We start from the raw sequence: 17,898 nt of genomic DNA on the forward strand, positions 1-17,898 counted from the left end.
CAGACAGCTTGGAGAAAGCATTTGTTTCTTTGAATCACTTAAAGTTGCTTTCTTTCCACCTTTCTCTCCCTCCCCCCACCTATTTGTCTTCCTTCCCTGCAGCTCTCCAACATCTGACACTCATGTCTTATGGCTCTCAAGCATCTGACCTTTATTCTGCGTGGCTCTTACGTTAAGCGAATTTGGCCACCCCTGATTTAGAAGGAAGTTAGAGAAGCCAGATCGATCCCGTTCTAATCTGAAATCAAAGCAGAGTCATTTGGGCACGGACCACAAAGAGTTGCGTGTGCTCTCATTGATGGGACCTGAGTTGCCTCACTGAACCACTTCATCACAATATTGGCATACTGTGCACATTCAGGAATAGTACAGATGGATGGTAGTTCCTTAACAGTTTTGAAATCGAGCCGTCGACGCAACGATCCGCAAAGTTACGAAATACCCTGTTAGGAAACTAATAAAGAACGTTGCCATCGGTGGGAAATGAGAGTTGAAATGATTGACTATAGCGGGTGTGTAACAAGCCAAAAAGCTCCTGCTGGATTTCTATAAATCTCTCTCCCTCCCAATGCTCCCTCTAAGCTGTGGAGTCTTGTGAACAAAAATTCTACTTTGTGAGCTGCTGGCATTAAAGCTGTGAGCTGCTGCATGAATTAGTTTGCTCTGGGGCCATTTTTCCTGAGCTGAGGCAAAAATGTGTGAGCCGGAGGCTAAAAAACGGTGAGCTACCTCACACTAACTCAACTTAGAAGGAACATTGCTCCCTACCCTTCTTTGTTGTGTTAGGCGCCGTTGTGTATGTTGACACTCTGGGGGAAGTAGGTCCCCCCTCCCAAGTGCACAAAACCCTGCTGTTGTTTCATCTGTCCACGTTCTCTCTCTCTTCGTCCCAGACCACCAGAATGTCTTCCCTGAAGGATAAACTGATCACGCCAATCGCACAGCCGTCGACCCAGCCGAACAACAAGGTCACCGTGGTGGGGGTCGGTCAAGTCGGGATGGCTTGCGCAATCAGCATCCTCGTGAAGGTACCGTGCGCACCGGAGTCGGGGTAAATTCTAGGACAGGGATGGGCCACTCCTCCACATGAAGCCGGCTGGGTGACCTTGGATCAGTCACAGTACTCTCAGAGCTCTCTCACCTCAAAAAAAAATAACTCTAGGTTGTGCGTGACATTTTTTTTAAAAAAGCTAGAACTTAAAGCTGCCAAATAATCTCCTGGCTTACAATAATTAATCTAGTTTTAGTGTGTGATCAGATGGCTCTATGGTCTTCCCCAGGGCTTTTTTTGTAGCAGGAACTCCTTTGCCTATGAGGCCACACACCCCTGATGTAGCCAATCCTCCAAGAGCTTACAGGGCTCTTCTTACAGGGCCTGCTGTAAGCCTCAGAAGGATTGGCTACATCAGGGGGGTGTGGCCTCATAGGCAAAGGAGGTCCTGCTAGAATTCCTTACAGGGCTCTTCGTACAGGGCCTGCTGTAAGCTCCAGGAGGATTGGCTACATCAGGGGGTGTGGCCTAATAGGCAAAGGAGGTCCTGCTAGAATTCCTTACAGGGCTCTTCGTACAGGGCCTGCTGTAAGCTCCAGGAGGATTGGCTGCATCAGTGGGGTGTGGCCTCAGGCAAAGGAGTTCGTGCTACACAAAAAATCCCTGGTCTTCCCTAGCCAGGTTTTTGTAGTTTTTAAAGGGCTTGTACACCTTTGCAACCTTTATGCCAGGCAATTTTTATTCTGCACTTGGGGGAAAAAATTCTGTAACCTATATGTGAAACAAAATTAAGCAAAATTTGTTCAGTGCTTATATATTTTTTTAATTTTCTTTTTTTAATTTTGCCTAATCTATTCTGGATTTGCTTGTCATTGGGAGAGAGCAAGTAGCTGTACAGAGTACTGAAGCTTCATCCTTCAAGCAATGAAAAACTTATTCGGCCAACCCTTTGGGGGTCCCCCCACTCAACGCTCCCCTCTCCCCTTTTTGCATCTATCTTCTTCATCCAACTTTCCATTTTTGCATTGGTTTTTTCAACGCTTTTTTGTAGCAGGAACTCCTTTGCCTAAGAGGCCACACCCCCTGATGTAGCCAATCCTCCAAGAGCTTACAGGGCTCTTAGGATGGGGTCTACTGTAAGCTCCAGGAGGACTGGCTACGTCAGGATTGTGTGGCCTAATATGCAAAGGAGGTCCTGCTAGAATTCTTTACAGGCCTCTTAGTACAGGGCCTACTGAAAGTTCCAAGAGATTGGCTACATCAGAGGCCTAATAGGCAAAGGAGTTCCTGCTACAAAAAAGCCCCTGGGTTTTCCTTTTCAAAGCTCTTCTTGCAGTAACCTCTACGATAGCCATGAAAGGAAGACCAATATTTATTACCCCCATATCGTAGAGGGGGAGACCAAGAATGAGAAAGAGCGGCTCAGCTACGGCAGTCCCTGAATGAATTTCTGGCTGAGATGACCTTTGAACCAGGGACCAAAAGAACCAGGGCTCATTCTCTTAGCTTCCATTTTAGGGCATCGGTAAGATCTCCGTTGGCCAATCACAAGCTCTGAAACCAGGAAACGGAGCACCACAGTGCCCGTGGGCCCAACATTGGGGAAACCTGTTATAGACCACTGAAACTTGCCAAACTCCCCAGTAGGGCTTATTGCAGAGAATCCATCTTGTATAACCACTTAATGGACCAGCGTTGTTTGTGCAAACAGACCCTTGTGGCTTCATAGAATCATAAGCGTGAAGAGGGATCCCCAGGGTCATCTAGTCCAACCCCCTGCACATTGCAGGAACTTCACAAATTCCTGCCTTTAAATTCACAGGATCAGAACATAAGAGAAGCCATGTTGGATCAGGCCAATGGCCCATCCAGTCCAACACTCTGTGTCACACAGTGGCCAAAACACCAGGTGCCATCAGGAGGTCCATTAGTGGGGCCAGGACACCAGAAGCCCTCCCACTGTCCCCCCACCACCACCAGGCACCAAGAATACAGAGCATCACTGCCCCAGACAGGGAGTCCCATCTATACCTTGTAGCTAATAGCCAGCCACTGGCGGACATCTCCAGATGTTTAGCCAATCCCCTCTTGAAGCTGTCGAAGCTTGTAGCTGCCACCACCTCCTGTGGCAGTGAATTCCATGTGTTAATCACGCTTTTGGTGAAGTACTTCATTTTATCTGTTCTAATCTGACTGCTCAGCAATTTCATATGTCCATCTAGAGGGCCATCTAGCCTCTGTTTAAAAGCCTCCAAGGAAGGAGAGCCCACCACCTCCTGAGGAAGCCTGTTCCACTGAGGAACCGCTCTAATGGTCAGGAAGTTCTTCCTTATGTTGAGCCGGAAACTCTTCTGATTTAATTTCAATCCGTTGCTTCAGGTGGAAACAGGATCGCAGAGAGCAGGCTGTGTGGCCTCGCCTTCACCCTGATGCTGAGTTCCCTATGTGGACGGGATCTTTTTGTGTGGAGTCACCTGTCTTTAGTTGGATCTCTCAAACACAAGAGCCATGCCTTAGATTAGAAATGCTGCAGTATCGTGGACACTGTCAGCTCATGGCAGTTAAATCCATCATGGGTGGATGGGCCATTGGCCTGATCCAACATGGCTTCTCTTATGTTCTTATAGCCAGCTTCAAGAGGGGATTGGATAAGCATATGGAGCAGAGGTCCATCAGTGGCTATTAGCCACAGTCTATTGTTGGAACTCTCTGTCTGGGGCAAGTGATGCTCTGTATTCTTGGTGCTTGGGAGGGGCAACGGTGGGAGGGCTTCTAGTGTCCTGGCCCCACTGGTGGACCTCCTGATGGCACCTAGGGTTTTTTTGGCCACTGTGTGACACAGAGTGTTGGACTGGATGGGCCACTGGCCTGATCCAACATGGCTTCTCTTATGTTCTTATGTCTGGGGCAGTAATGCTATGTATTCTTTGGTGCTGGGGGGGGGGGGGCAACAGTGGGAGGAGTCTAGTGTCCTGGCCCCACTGGTGGACCTCCTGATGGCACCTGGGTATTTTTGACCACTGTGTGACACAGCGTGTTGGACTGGATGAGCCATTGGCCTGATCCAACATGGCTTCTCTTAGGTTCTTATCATTTTTCCACTTGCTCTCCAGGGTCTCTGCGATGAACTGGCCCTCGTCGATGTCATAGAAGACAGACTGAAAGGAGAAATGATGGACCTGCAGCACGGAAGCCTCTTCCTCCAGACTCATAAGATTGTAGCAGACAAAGGTAAGTGTTGGTGTGTTTTGCTTTCAAAGGAGATGAGCCACGTTCATGGAGGGGAGAGGTCTTATCAGTAGCAGTTGGCCGTTGTGACTCAATGGAACCTCCATGTTCAGAGGCACTACACCTTTGTGGGTTGGTGGGGGGATCGGCTTTTTTTGTAGCAGGACCTCCTTTGCATAATAGGCCACATACCCCTGCTGTAGCCAATCCTTCTGGAGCTTACAGTAGGCCCTGTACGAAGAGCCCTGTCAGCTCCAGGAGGATTGGCTACATCAGGGGGTGTGGCCTAATATGCAAAGGAGTTCCTGCTACAAAAAAAAGCCTGGGGGGGATGAATGCAAGTGAGGGTTCTGGCCTCCCTGTAAAGCTTTCTGGACCACTGTGTAAAACAGGATTCTGGGCTAGAGGGGTCAGTGTGGTGCTTTTCTAGTTCTCCCCAGTTATGGGGTCACAAGGCACAGGTTTAAGTAGGGGTGACGTAGCTGTTAAAGAGGTGTAATTTGGAAGAGCATACAGTTTGCTAGGTAAGACTTCCACGCTATGGAGCAACTGTGCCCCAAGTTAGGATGGTCAGGGTGGTTGTGGGCAGGGCTTTTTTTGTGGCAGGGACTCCTTTGCATATTAGGCCACACACCCTGATGTAGCCAGATCTTCCTGGAGCTTACAGGGCTCTTGGTACAGGGCCTACTGTAAGCTCTTGGAGGACCGGCTGCACCAGGGGTGTGTGGTTAATAGGCAAAGGAGTTCCTGCCACAAAAAGAAAAAGCCCTGGCTGTGGGAGACGCCGTGGCTCGGTGGAGTCTCTGCTTTGCATGCCGAAAGCCCCTAACAAATTAATTCCTTCTGGATGCAGACTACGCCGTGACTGCCAACTCCAAGATTGTCGTGGTTTCCGCCGGAGTCCGCCAGCAGGAAGGGGAGAGCCGTCTCGACCTGGTCCAGAGGAACGTGAACGTCTTCAAGTTTATCATCCCCCAGGTGGTGAAGTACAGTCCGAACTGCATCATCCTGGTCGTCTCCAACCCAGGTAAACGTGGTTGTCGGCCACTGGGAATTCCCCCTCGGCCAGACAAATGGGCCTTGAGTTGCATCCGCAGCTATTATGAATCTCGCTCTTTAACACCTCCCATGCCACTCTTAGCTGGCTTTGCGCATCTGTAGGCATAATGCGTGGCTCTTTGGTTGAAACAAAACATTATAGGGAAATGTGCTGTGTTCCTGGCGACTGGCTGTGAAACTTTCTCTTTTGTGGAATTTTTGCCATTTTATATGTATTTGTGTGCATGTGCGCCTCCATGCCTAGAAGTCGTGGCAACCTCTGGCGACCCCTGCTGGGGCATGGAGGAAATTCAGAGAAATGGCTTGATACAGCCTGCCTCTGCCTCCCAGTCCTGGTACTCCTTGGAATACCAGGTGCTTGTCAGGGCCGTCCCTGCTTAGCTTCTTAGATCTGACTTGCCTAGGCTATCTAGGTCAAGGCACTCCCTGGCTGTGAAACTTTCAAGGTATTTCAAAAGCAAATTGGACAGAAGCAACTTTGGGGGTGGGGGCTTGAATGTTTGATTCTCCTAGTTTTTATGCTGCGAAGAGGAGCTTGGAGGACATTGTGGTGAAAGAGCTGGAGTCGATGTTAAGGGAGGGAAGATACCAAAGTGACATTTCCATGGTGACTTTTCATCCTGGCGACTTTTGAAGCGGCTTGTGGCACTGACAGCTGCCATTACATACAGCCAGAGTCCCCAACGTGGTACGAGTTGGCACCGTGACACCCACCAAGACCTTTCTTGGTGCCCACCTGGGGTAGAATTCTAGCAGGAGCTCATTTGCATATTAGGCCGCACCCCCTGATGTAGCCAATCCTCCAAGGGCTTACAAAAAAGAGCCCTGTAAGCTCTTGGAGGATTGGCTACATCAGGGGTGTGTGGCCTAATATGCAAAGGAGCTCCTGCTAGAATTCCACCCCTGGTGCCCACCAAGTGTTTTTAGAAAGTAGGTGGGGGCTTTTGCCCAGTGAGGCTTCTGATGGACCATTGGAGGTATGATTGACTGGAATTTCTTTTTTAAATGTTGCTATGGCAGCAGTTGGTGCTGCAGTACAAGGATTGTCCATTTCTGACTGACGGTAAGCTGCGGCAGCCATTTTGTGGCTGGCTCTGCAACCTGGGGCCGCCATTTTGTGACTGTGCCCACCACACTCTGTCAGAATTCCAAAGATGCCCATAGGTTCCAAAAGGCTGGGGACCCCGGCATAGAGGTTCCACATGAATCCCATTAGAAGCATGGACCCACGGTATGGAGATACTTCATGAGCAATACTTCCTGTAAGCTGTGGTCTTGTGAGCGGAAATTCTACTTCATGAGCTACTGACATTAAAGTTATGAGCTGCAGCATATATTAGTTTGCTGTGGGGCCATTTTGCCTGAGCGAAGACAGAAATGTGTGCGCCAGAGACTAATAAAACCGAGCTAGCTCACACTAACTCAGCTTAGAGGGAACACTGTTCATGAGGTAGGCTGCCTGCACAAAAGCCATGATGAGGTTTCCTGCGTAATACCTGGTCCTGAGCACACAGGCATAACTTGAGTCTGCTTCGGCGAGTAGGGCAGGATATAAATCTAATAAATCAACATGCCCCACAGTCAGTTCTGTCTTCCATTCCCCAGTGGACATCCTGACCTACGTGACGTGGAAACTGAGTGGTTTGCCGAAGCATCGTGTCATCGGCAGCGGTTGCAACCTCGACACAGCCCGGTTTCGCTACCTGATGGCGGAAAAACTGGGCGTCCACCCCACCAGCTGCCACGGCTGGATCTTAGGAGAACACGGGGACTCAAGCGGTGAGTGGCAGTGTTACCTGCACCGTCTTCTCGAAACACCTGAACGTGCCTGATTTATGCCGTGTGGTGATTCATGCAGAGAGTCACTGTGACATGAGGGTTAAGAGTAAAGTTTGAGTCCAGTTTAAGACCAACAAAGTTTAGTTCTGGGTATAAACTTTCATGCATCTGCACACTTTCTTTAGATAGTGCGTCAGATAAGACTAGGATCTGGAAGACCCAGGTTCGAATCTCCGCTTGTGCCGTGGAAGTTCACTGGGTGACCTTGAGCCAATCACACTCTTTCAGTCTTACCTACCTCACAGGGTTGTTGTGAAACTAATAATAATGACTGTACGGCAGTGGGTGTTGTATAGCCAGGAGATCCTAAGGTTGTCCGGCAGACTGAAGTTCTAGCCAAATTTGCTTAACATAAGAACCACATAGAATAAATGTCAGATGTTTGAGAGCTGCAACGCAGGAAGGGAAGGAGGGAGGAAAGCAAACGGAGGGGGGAGGGAGGAAGAGGTGGAAAGAAAGCAGCTTTAACTTTAAATGCATTCTCCAGGCCACCGGCTGGCTTGGCTTTGATTTAGGGAGAGAGACAAATGCTTTCTCCAAGCCAGCCTATGGGGCAAAGGGGGCTTCAAGAGCCACACAAGACGTGTGGCTCTTGAGCTGCAGTTTGGCCACCCTTGCTCTAGATAAAAGGTATTTTGGGGAAGTGATTCTCCAGGTCTCCTGTAGCTACAGGGGGGCTTGTGGGGGCCCTGCCCCCTAACTTCCTGCCAGGTGCCCTGTCATGACCCAGATGGGGGTGCCACCTGATGCTGCCACCACTCTGGATTTATGGTCCCTTGGGAAGGCCCAGAGTCCCCTCCCAAGCCCAACAAAAATGCCCCTTTTAGCCGAGAAACATAGGCATGATGGCCAGGCAGAGAACATTAGAAAGATAAAGGTTTATTAATACAGGGATGGGTATTTAAACAAGGCAAGGTGCTTAACAGATATAACAGTGTAGAAAGGAAAAAGAAAATAAACCCTAACGCGGCTACCTGTACTTCCCCTAGCCTGTTAGGCGTCAGGGCCGACAGCCCTTTTCCCCAGGCCGATTGCCTGTGACTCACTCTACCTTCTGAGTGAGGGATCCTTCTCTCAGCCAGCCACAGGCTGTCCTCCCAGCCTGACTCTGTGAGAGAAAAGAACACAGTTCCACAGCCCACAAAGTTTATGTAGCAATTCCCTCACGCATCAAACGTTTGAGAGCCACAAAAAAGGGAGGGAAGGAAATGAGGAGTTAGAAAGAAAGCAACTTGAAATGCATTCCCCTTTAAATGCTGCCAGCTGGCTTGGCTAGGGAAAGTCATTGAAAGAGACCGATGCCTTCTCCAGGCCGAGCAGCGGGGAGGGGCTTCAAAAGCCACACAGTAGGTCAGAAAGAGCCATAGGGCTCCTGAGCCACAGTTTGGCTGCCCCCGGCCTAAGGTGAAACAATCTGCTTTCAAGTCCCTTCCACCCGCAGACTGTCTTATCACCCTGGAGTCGACATTCTGTGCATTCCGTTGCTTCCTCCCCCCCCCCCCCCCCCACCAAAGCCAGAGTGAAAAGAATTCTCAAAACACGATTGCTAGAGGCTATCAAGAAAGCCTCGTTCTTCAGTCAGAGAAACTTGTTTTTCCGCTTCTTGAACGTGGAGGTGGGGACTGAAGATTCCACAGCGAGCCTGAACTGAATTGGTGCCCAGAAACATTTGTCAGTTCCATGTATCTCAGGCCTAACAGATTTTATCCTGGGGAGGGGGAGGATGAGTTGTTTGTAAATCATCATTGGGTGGAACTCTAGCAGGAATTCCTTTGCTTTGTTAGCTCTTGCAGGATTGGCTATATCAGGGGGTGTGGCCTAATATGCAAATGAGCTGCTAGAATTCCACCCCAATCACCATCGTCATCCAGATAGAGGGGTGAATAGTTTTCTCTACAGATTTTTAAGAGTTGCTTCTAAAGGATCCAGGTAACTGCCTGTGTTTTCCAAGGATATCAGGCATAATCTCCAGTATTTGGAGAGTAAGGAAAGCGGTTATTAACTGGAGAGTAATTAAAAGAGACCGCTTAAACCAGAGGTGTCGAACTCATTTGTTATGAGGGCCGGATGTGGCATAAATGAGATGTTGTCGAGCCAGCCATGTATATTGTGAAATGTAATGCCAGGTAGCGGAGACATAAACTTTATAAAAGACACAGAAAAACACAATTAAAGAATTTTTTTTTCAAAAAAATAAATAAATAAAACATGCTTAAAATATTCGCACTTTTGCAATATTTTATTTAACAGCTTCAGATAGCTGATAACTGAAAGGGAGCAAAATAACTTTCAGATAACTGAAAGGGAGCAAGAGAGGCAGGCTGTATGTTTGACACCCCTGGCTTAAACAATGGGTATTTCTGAATTCTCATTTTACTCACGGGTAAGTTCCTGTTTCTTTTTTTTTTGTGGCGGGGAGGGAGAGGTTTCAGTTCCGCATATGTTTTGCTCCCCCTAGTGGCACAGAGCGTTAAAACTGCAGTACTGGCTTTCTGCTCACAACCTGAGTTCGATCTTAGGGGAAGCTGGATTCAGGTAGCCGGCTCAAGGTTGACTCAGCCTTCCATCCTTCCGAGGTCAGTAAAATGAGTCCCCAGCTTGCTGGGGGGAAGGTGGCAAACCACCCTGTAAAAAGTCTGCCGTGAAAACGTGATGCAATGTCACCCCAGAGTTGGAAACGACTGGTGCTTGCACAGGGGACTGCCTTTACTGTTTTTTTAGTGGTTGAGTCAAAATCTCACAGGTTTATTTCTAGCATAAAAAGCCACAGTTTAAATCTGCTGGAAATAAACCTAGGTGATAATTGAATTAACCACTAGACAGAGGAAAACACATGCAGAACAGACACCCCCCCCCCCCCAAAAAAGACCCCAAAATGCTGGAACTTTCAAGCAATGAAAATGAGAGTGGGGGAAGCCCTAAAGATAAACAAACTTTGGAGCAGAGATCCATCAGTGGTTATTAGCCACAATGTATTGTTGGAACTCTCTGTCTGGGGCAAATGATGCTCTGTATTCTTGGTGCTTGGGAGGGACAACAGTGTGAGGACTTCTAGTGTCCTGGCCCCACTTGTCAACCTCCTGATGGCACCTGGTTTTTTTGGCCACTGTGTGACACAGAGTGTTGGACTGGATGGGGCACTGGCCCGATCCAACATGGCTTCTCTTAGGTTCTATACTATATTCAAGTCATTTTTTTTGCATACATCATTTTGTCTGGATGCACTTGTTTAGAAAAAAAACATTTAACTTGTGAGGTTTTTCTTACTGTTGTGTAAATTCTGTTCTGTCATCTGGAAACCAGGCTAGTCACAACCAGTGTTCCCTCTAAGCTGAGTTGGGGTGAGCTAGCTCACAGATTTTTAGCCTCCAGCTCACGCATTTTTGTCTTCGCTCAGGAAAAATGGCCCCAGAGCACAATAATTTATGCTGTGGCTCACAACTTCAATGCCAGTAGAATCTTTGCTCACAAGACTCTGCGGCTTAGAGGGAACATTGGTCACAGTGGCTTCCTTGAGACCACCGCAGAAATGCCTCCTCTATTTTAGGAATGACGTTTCCTCTTTTTATAAATTTGCTGGAGTCTGCTGCTGATGGGGATCACAGCGGGGGGAGAGAGTCTTGTGCTCCCCACCACCACACTGTTTTCAAGAGACCAAACCCCCCAGCATTTTGGGTTCTTGACCCCCCCCCCCGCATTAATTAATTGCAGAATTTCAATTCCTTAGGGTTGCCAATCCCCAGTAGGGATATATCCGAAGATTCCCCGACATCCCTCCCGAAGATTCCCCGATGCAGATTCCCTGACGTCTTCGGATATATTCCTTCTGAGAAGAAAAAATCTGCACCGGCACTTTGACTTACAAGCACTTTGTAGCACTAAGCACTTTAAGCAATTTGTTCTAATGAAGTGTGTGCTTAGGTGCGTTTTGTAAACAATTCACACGTACTTACCTTTATTTATATATTAATTATTGAATAATTGGATAATGATCATCAGTGCCTTGAAGTTTCATATTTAAACATTTGTAAATGAATTAACCATGGTGTTCGTTATTTTGTCACGGTTTCTCATTGGGTTCCTATTCTCTCCGTGATTCTCTCTGTTGTATTTCTAATCCCCAGTAGGCGGCAGGGGATCCCCCAGTTTGGAGATCCCCACTTCAGGCTCATCAGAAAACGGGAGGGGAGAGGGAAATGTCTGCCAGGAATGCCATTATTCCCTATGGAGACCAATTCCCATAGGGTATATTGAAGAATTGATCTGTGGGTATCTGGGGCTCGGGGGGGGGGGGAGCTGTTATTTTTTTAGATAGAGGCACCAAAATTTCAGCATAGCATCCAGTGCTTCTCCTCAAAACACTCCCCAAGTTTCAAAAAGATTGAACCAGGGGGTCCAGTTTTATGAGCCTCCAAAGAAGGTGCCCCTATCCTCCATTATTTCCTGTGGAAGGAAGGCCTTTTAAAGGAGCACGGTCCCTTTAAATTTGGTTGCCAGAGCTCCTTTCGGAGTTCAGTCGTGCTTGTCACACCCTGGCTCCGCCCCCAAAGTCTCCTGACTCCACCCCCAAAGTCCCCAGATATTTCTTGAGTCGGACTTGGCAACCCTATGGGTTCCTCCTTCACGGCGAGAGCCCTTTTGCTACCAATTCACACTGGAAAGAAGGCCCGAATTACAGTCAGGGCCGCGACTTAATCTGGATTCTTCTTGTCCTCCCTTCCAGTGCCTGTTTGGAGTGGCGTCAACGTGGCTGGCGTTTCTCTCCAGGAGCTGAACCCTGCCATGGGAACCGACCAAGACCCTGAGAACTGGAAAGAGGTCCACAAACAGGTGGTTGCCAGGTACGGAGACAGGCCTGCGGGAGAAGCTTTGCCGCTTGGTTGAGTCTGCCCTCAGCTGCTGCAGGACTCGGGGGTGCATTGCTCACCCCTCACCTTGCGAACGCACGGGTGGAATTCTAGCAGGAGCTCCTTTGCATATCAGGCCACACCTCCCAGAGGCAGCCAATCCTCCCAACAGCTTACAAAAAAGAGCCTTGCAGGCTTTTGCAGCCTGTTTCGAGCCTTCCTCAGGGGAATATGAATTTATGATACGCTTTTCTTGTCGAGAATTTGGTGTACTCGCTGGCTTTCTCTGTATCACCCCACCGTGTTCTCGCAGCGCCGGCCGGTTCCGATTTGAATAAGTCGTGCTCCTTCACCTAATCATTATTTTTCACACTCACATCGGATCTTCAGAATTTTCTCGCTCTGTGCCAAATGGCGTCCTCAAATAACTCCCAAATAACGCCGTGTCGCTCCATTTCTCCACATGACCTCTCGAGTAATTTTCACTTTTCAGAAATGTAATGGAACCTTTTGTGTGTGTGTGTGTGTTTTACAGTGCCTATGAAGTAATCAAGCTTAAAGGCTACACCAACTGGGCCATCGGCTTAAGCGTTGCCGACCTGGTGGAAACCATCTTGAAAAACCTTTGCAGAGTTCACCCAGTTTCCACCATGGTGAAGGTGAGGGATGATTGTTCGGCTTGCTGTGTTTTTCTGCTCTATTTTTTTTTCATTCTTCCCACACGCCCGTCCCCTGTTTTAGGTGGGTGCCACACAGGGCCTTCTACCGGCTGCCACCACTCTGGTAAGGGTCTGTATGGAGGGCCCAAAACACCCAACCACCCCTATATCTTCGTTATTAAGAAATACCTCTTCTGTGACCAAGGACACGTGAGGACCCAAGGAGTATAACAACAGCAGTTTATTTACAGTGCTCAGATAATGAAAAAGATATTGGATTTATATCCCGCCCTCCACTCCGAAGAGAGTGGCTCACAATCTCCTTTACCTTCCTCCCCCACAACAGACACCCTGTGAGGTAGATGAAGATATTGGATTTGTATCCCGCCCTCCACTCCGAAGAGTCTCAGAGGGGCTCACAATCTCCTTTACCTTCCCCCCCCACCCCCCTCAACAGACACCCTGTGAGGTAGATGAAGATATTGGATTTATATCCCACCCTCCACTCCAAAGAGTCTCAGAGCGGCTCACAATCTCCTTTACCTTCCCCCTCCCACAACAGACACCCTGTGAGGTAGATGAAGATATTGGATTTGTATCCCGCCCTCCACTCCGAAGAGTCTCAGAGCGGCTCACAATCTCCTCTACCTTCCTCCCCCACAACAGACACCCTGTGAGGTGGGTGGGGCTGGAGAGGGCTCTCACAGCTGCTGCCCTTTCAAGGACAACCTCTGTCAGAGCTATGGCTGACCCAAGGCCATGCTAGCAGGTGCAAGTGGAGGAGTGGGGAATCAAACCTGGTTCTCCCAGATAAGAGTCCGCACACTTAACCACTACACCAAACTGGCTTTAATGTGGGTAAAACAGTGGAATATATATATATATATACACACACACACACACACAGTAAAAGTTGGCGCAAATAAACAAAAAGCCCTGACGCATTTATCTGTACAGTCCCTACTCTAATAACCAACACTTACCCCCTTGGGTAAGGGTCTTTGCCCTGCTACAAGCTCTCTAGGCCACAGCCTGCCTCCAGCTCAGCCTTCCAGGAAAAGAACACACCCTGGGCTTCTTTTATGTTCTCCTTGCAGGCCCCACCGCTCTCTGGGCCAGTTTCCCTCCAAAAACCTTGCCACCCAATCAGAGGGACAGAAGGGATCCTGGGAAATGTAGGCTCTTTTATAACTCCTAGGCAGGCTTCTCTGGGGCCTGCAGGCCTCACTAGCCCCAGGATCACGACAGTGGGAGAGACCCCTCACCAGCTTCAGGATAATGAGATTCTAGTCTTGAATGAGGTTGTTGCCGCAGTACACTTGGAGGACTTTCAGCATATTCTGCTGCCCCAAATAATTTGGTTTCTTGTGGTTGTATCTCAGTGGAAAAGAGCAAGAGTCCAGTAGCACCTTAAAGGCCTGACAAAATTTGTGGCATGGTGGGAGCTTTCATGAGCCACTGCTTACTTCTTCAGATATGGCTAGAATGTTAGTCCGTCTCTCCCATATATTGGAAAACGGAGTGGTTTCAGATGCTGAATGACATTAGCAGATGAATGGCAACACACCCTTCTTGTAAGGATGGTTACTGACTAATGCAGAACTTAATTAAATAATGGGCTTGATTTTTCCACCACCTCCCTTTCAGAAATCCCTGTTTAAAAACATAAGAAGAGCCCTGCACGATCAGACCAATAGTCCATCTAGTCCAGCATCCTAAGAACACAAGAAGAGCCCTGCTGGATCAGACCGGCGGTCCATCTAGTCCAGCATCCTGTCTCATAGCCAGTGTGGTGTGGTGGTTAAGTGCACGGACTCTCATCTGGGAGAACCGGGTTTGATTCCCCACTCCTCCACTTGCACCTGCTGGAATGGCCTTGGGTCAGCCATAGCTCTGGCAGAGGTTGTCCTTGAAAGGGCAGCTGCTGTGAGAGCCCTCTCAGCCCCACCCGCCTCACAGGCTGTCTGTTGTGGGGGAGGGAGGTAAAGGAGATTGTGAGCCACTCTAGGGTGGCCAAGTCCAATTCAAGAAATATCTGGGGACTTTGGGGGTGGAGCCAGGAGACATTAGGGGTGGAGCCAAGAACAAGGGTGTGACAAGCAGAATTGAACTCCAAGGGAGTTCTGGCCATCACATTTAAAGGGACAGCACACCTTTTTAAATGTCTTCCTTCCATAGGAAATAATGAAAGATAGGGGCACCTCCTTTTGGGGCTCATAGAATTGGACCCCCTGGTCCAATCGTTTTGAAACTTGGGGGGTACTTTGGGGAGAGGCACTAGATGCTATACTGAAAATTTGGTGCCTCTACCTCAAAAAACAGCTCTCCCAGGGAGAGGGGGGAAGAGAGGTCTAATTACTGAGCCATAACCCTGGCCCCATATTTCCATCCAGTTTGGGTACTGAGCAATGTTCCCTCTAAGCTGCAGAGTCTTGCGAGCAAAAAAACTACTTTGTGAGCTACTGGCATTAAAATTGTGAGCTACCGGTATTAAAGTTGTGAGCTCCTGCATAAATTATTGTGCTCTGGGGTCATCCTTCCTGAGCTAAGACAAAAAATGTGAGAGTTGGAGGCTAAAAATCTGTGGGCTAGCTCACACTACCGCAGCTTAGAGGGCACACTGGTACTGATGCCAGTCTCCACCTTTCGTCTCCACACACAAAGCCTGGACGAGCCCGAAGAGGCCACCGGGAAAATGATCCCTTCCTTCCACTCCAGCCTTAAGATAAACAAACAGCACCTTCGAGGAGGGAAGGAAAGAGTCCCCACAAGAGACCCGGAGAGGAGGCGGTGGAGGAGAGGGAGAAGGGAAGGGCCAGGGCTGGTCGTACCTGCGGCGAAATGGAGGGGGCTGGATTTCCTGCCGGCCATGTCTCTGCCGTTCACGTTCTCTGGCCGCACCAGGTGCTTCACGTTGCCGGCCCTCCCTCTTTCGCTCCCCCCTTCCTTCCTTCGTCACAGCCCCCCCCCTTTCCTCACAACCCGGGATGGGGCATGGGGGTTGAAAAAGAGGCGTCTGCGGGGAGGGCGAGAAGACAAAATAGGAAGGGGAGAGGAGAAGCTGGTGGGATCGGGGCTGGGTGGGAAGGGCCGCCATTCCCCCCCGCTTTCCAGATTTTTGCCGAGCGGGGGGGAGGAGGCTCCAAATCTGGGGTCCCCAGCCCAGGCGGGGGATTTGGGAAGCCTAAACCACTCTGAGACTCTGAAATTCGGAGTGGAGGGCAGGATATAAATCCAGTATGTTCTTCATACAGTAGCTAGCTAGTTCCTCTGGAGGCCCAACAACAGGGCAGAGGCCAAGACCTTCCACTGATGTTGCCTCCTGGCTCTGGGATTGGTGTATTATAAGTTTAATTCTTCTCCTCTCATAAGTAATGACCACCTTTGGTGAAGCTTATCCAGCAAGCCTGAAGCTGCGATTTTTAAATTGTGGGTTTTATGCTTCTAAGTATATCTTCTCTTAAGTTTTAAGTCAGCTTAGACTCCATAAAGAAAAGTGACTAAAAATGTTTAAAGAAGTGAAAGAAATAAGGAATTGTGGAATGTGCAGTTTGGGTTCTCATAGAGCTTTCTAGAAGAGAACAAATCTTTCTAAAAAACTTGATTCCCCCCGCCTCCTTTTGAGGTAGTTTTATTTTTATTTATTTCATTTATAACCAACATAACATAAGAGAAGCCATGTTGGATCAGGCCAATGGCCCATCCAGTCCAACACTCTGTGTCACACAGTGGCAAAAAATTTTATACATACACACACACTGTGGCTAATAACCACTGATGGACCTCTGCTCCATATTTTTATCTAAACCCCTCTTTAAGGTGGCTATGCTTGTGGCCACCACCACCTCCTGTGGCAGTGAATTCCACATGTTAATCACCCTTTGGGTGAAGAAGTACTTCCTTTTATCCATAAGAACATAAGAGAAGCAACCTTATTCAACGTGGCATACATTGTTCTCTCCTTGCTTTTATCCTCACAACAATCCTGTAAAGTAAGCTAGGCTGAGAGAGAGTGCCTAGCCAAAGTCTTGGTCTATTCCTGATGCTGGGAATGGGCAACAGTGGGAGGGCTTCACTGACGGACCTCCTGATTACACAGTGTTGGACTGGAAGGGGCATTGGCCTGATCCAACATGGCTTCTCTTATGTTCTTATGGCCCTTCTGGTGGACCTCCTGATGGCACCTGGGTGTTGGCTGCTGCGTGACACAGAGTGTTGGGCTGGATGGGCCATTGGCCTGATCCAACATGGCTTCTCTTATGTTCTTATGTGACACAGAGTGTTGGACTGGATGGGCCGTTGGCCTGATCCAGCATGGCTTCTCTTACGTTCTTATGGCCCCTCTAGTGGACCTCCTGATGGCACCTGGGTGTTGGCCACTGTGTGACACAGTGTTGGACTGGATGGGCCATTGGCCTGATCTAACATGGCTTCTCTTACGTTCTCTTAAGGTCATCCAGGGAGTTTCTGTGGCAGAGTAGGGATTCAAATCCGGGTTTCCCGGATCCTAAGACACTTTTGACCACCACAATCACGCTGGTTTTCAGTGTTCTCAGGTTTTCCATCCTCTCATTGCAGGGGATGTACGGCATTGAAAATGAAGTCTTCCTGAGCCTTCCGTGCGTGCTCGGGTCCGTTGGGTTGACCAGTGTGATCAATCAGAAACTGAAGGATGCCGAAGTGGCTAAGCTCCAGCAGAGCGCCACCACGTTGTGGAACGTCCAGAAGGACCTGAAAGACCTCTAGAGACGTGTGGGAGCACTTCTCCTCCAGCAACAACCAGACGTCAACCAGTGATCACAACCCAACCTGTGTTTCTGCACCGGCTCCCTTCTGTTCTAACTCCACAGGCGAGCTTCTGTTAGTCATAGCGAAACAGTTCCAAGCTTCTCCTCCACCTCAGCTAAGATATGCGCTTGGTGTAACGCAGAACTCTGAAACAAATAAAACCAGCTCCTGTTGTGTGTGCTCTGTTCCTCAACAAGTTCTTGTGGCTTCTTTTTTTCTCCCCCACTGGGGGCAGTGGGCAGCTTAAGGGCAGAATAAATACAATTCTCAACCTCTGTAATTTTTTTAAATTTAGATTTTGTTTTTCTTCCCGAAGAGATTTATCATGAGAATGAACCAGTTGATGGGGGAAGGTAAAGGAGTGGGGCGGGGGGGAGTAAAGAAGAAGAATTGCAGATTTATACCCTGCCCTTCTCTCTGAATCAGAGACTCAGAGCGACTTACAATCTCCTTTATCTTCTCCCCCCCACAACAGACACCCTGTGAG

At 48.8% G+C, this 17,898-nt stretch overlaps 1 protein-coding gene across 1 annotated transcript; it reads left to right on the forward strand.

Annotated features, from left to right (window-relative positions):
- The first annotated feature begins 895 nt into the window (after positions 1-895).
- LDHB (lactate dehydrogenase B) lies at positions 896-17,607 on the forward strand. The gene is made up of 7 exons (XM_060245925.1): positions 896-1,028; positions 4,105-4,222; positions 5,073-5,246; positions 6,884-7,057; positions 11,841-11,958; positions 12,500-12,623; positions 17,202-17,607. Exons 1-7 carry the CDS (start codon positions 903-905, stop codon positions 17,367-17,369), a joined length of 1,002 nt encoding a protein of 333 aa, XP_060101908.1. The 5' UTR covers positions 896-902; the 3' UTR covers positions 17,370-17,607.
- Positions 17,608-17,898: the final 291 nt, after the last annotated feature.

Source organism: Heteronotia binoei, chromosome 8 (genome assembly GCF_032191835.1).
Source record: "Heteronotia binoei isolate CCM8104 ecotype False Entrance Well chromosome 8, APGP_CSIRO_Hbin_v1, whole genome shotgun sequence".
In the NCBI taxonomy this organism is placed as follows: Eukaryota; Metazoa; Chordata; class Lepidosauria; order Squamata; family Gekkonidae; genus Heteronotia; species Heteronotia binoei.

Coding starts and splice junctions, on each gene's coding strand:
- LDHB (XM_060245925.1), top strand. CDS start 903: ATGTCTTCCCTGAAGGATAAACTGATCACGCCAATCGCACAGCCGTCG. Junction 7,058..11,840: donor AGAACACGGGGACTCAAGCG/GTGAGTGGCAGT, acceptor CCTCCCTTCCAG/TGCCTGTTTGGAGTGGCGTC. Junction 12,624..17,201: donor CAGTTTCCACCATGGTGAAG/GTGAGGGATGAT, acceptor CTCTCATTGCAG/GGGATGTACGGCATTGAAAA.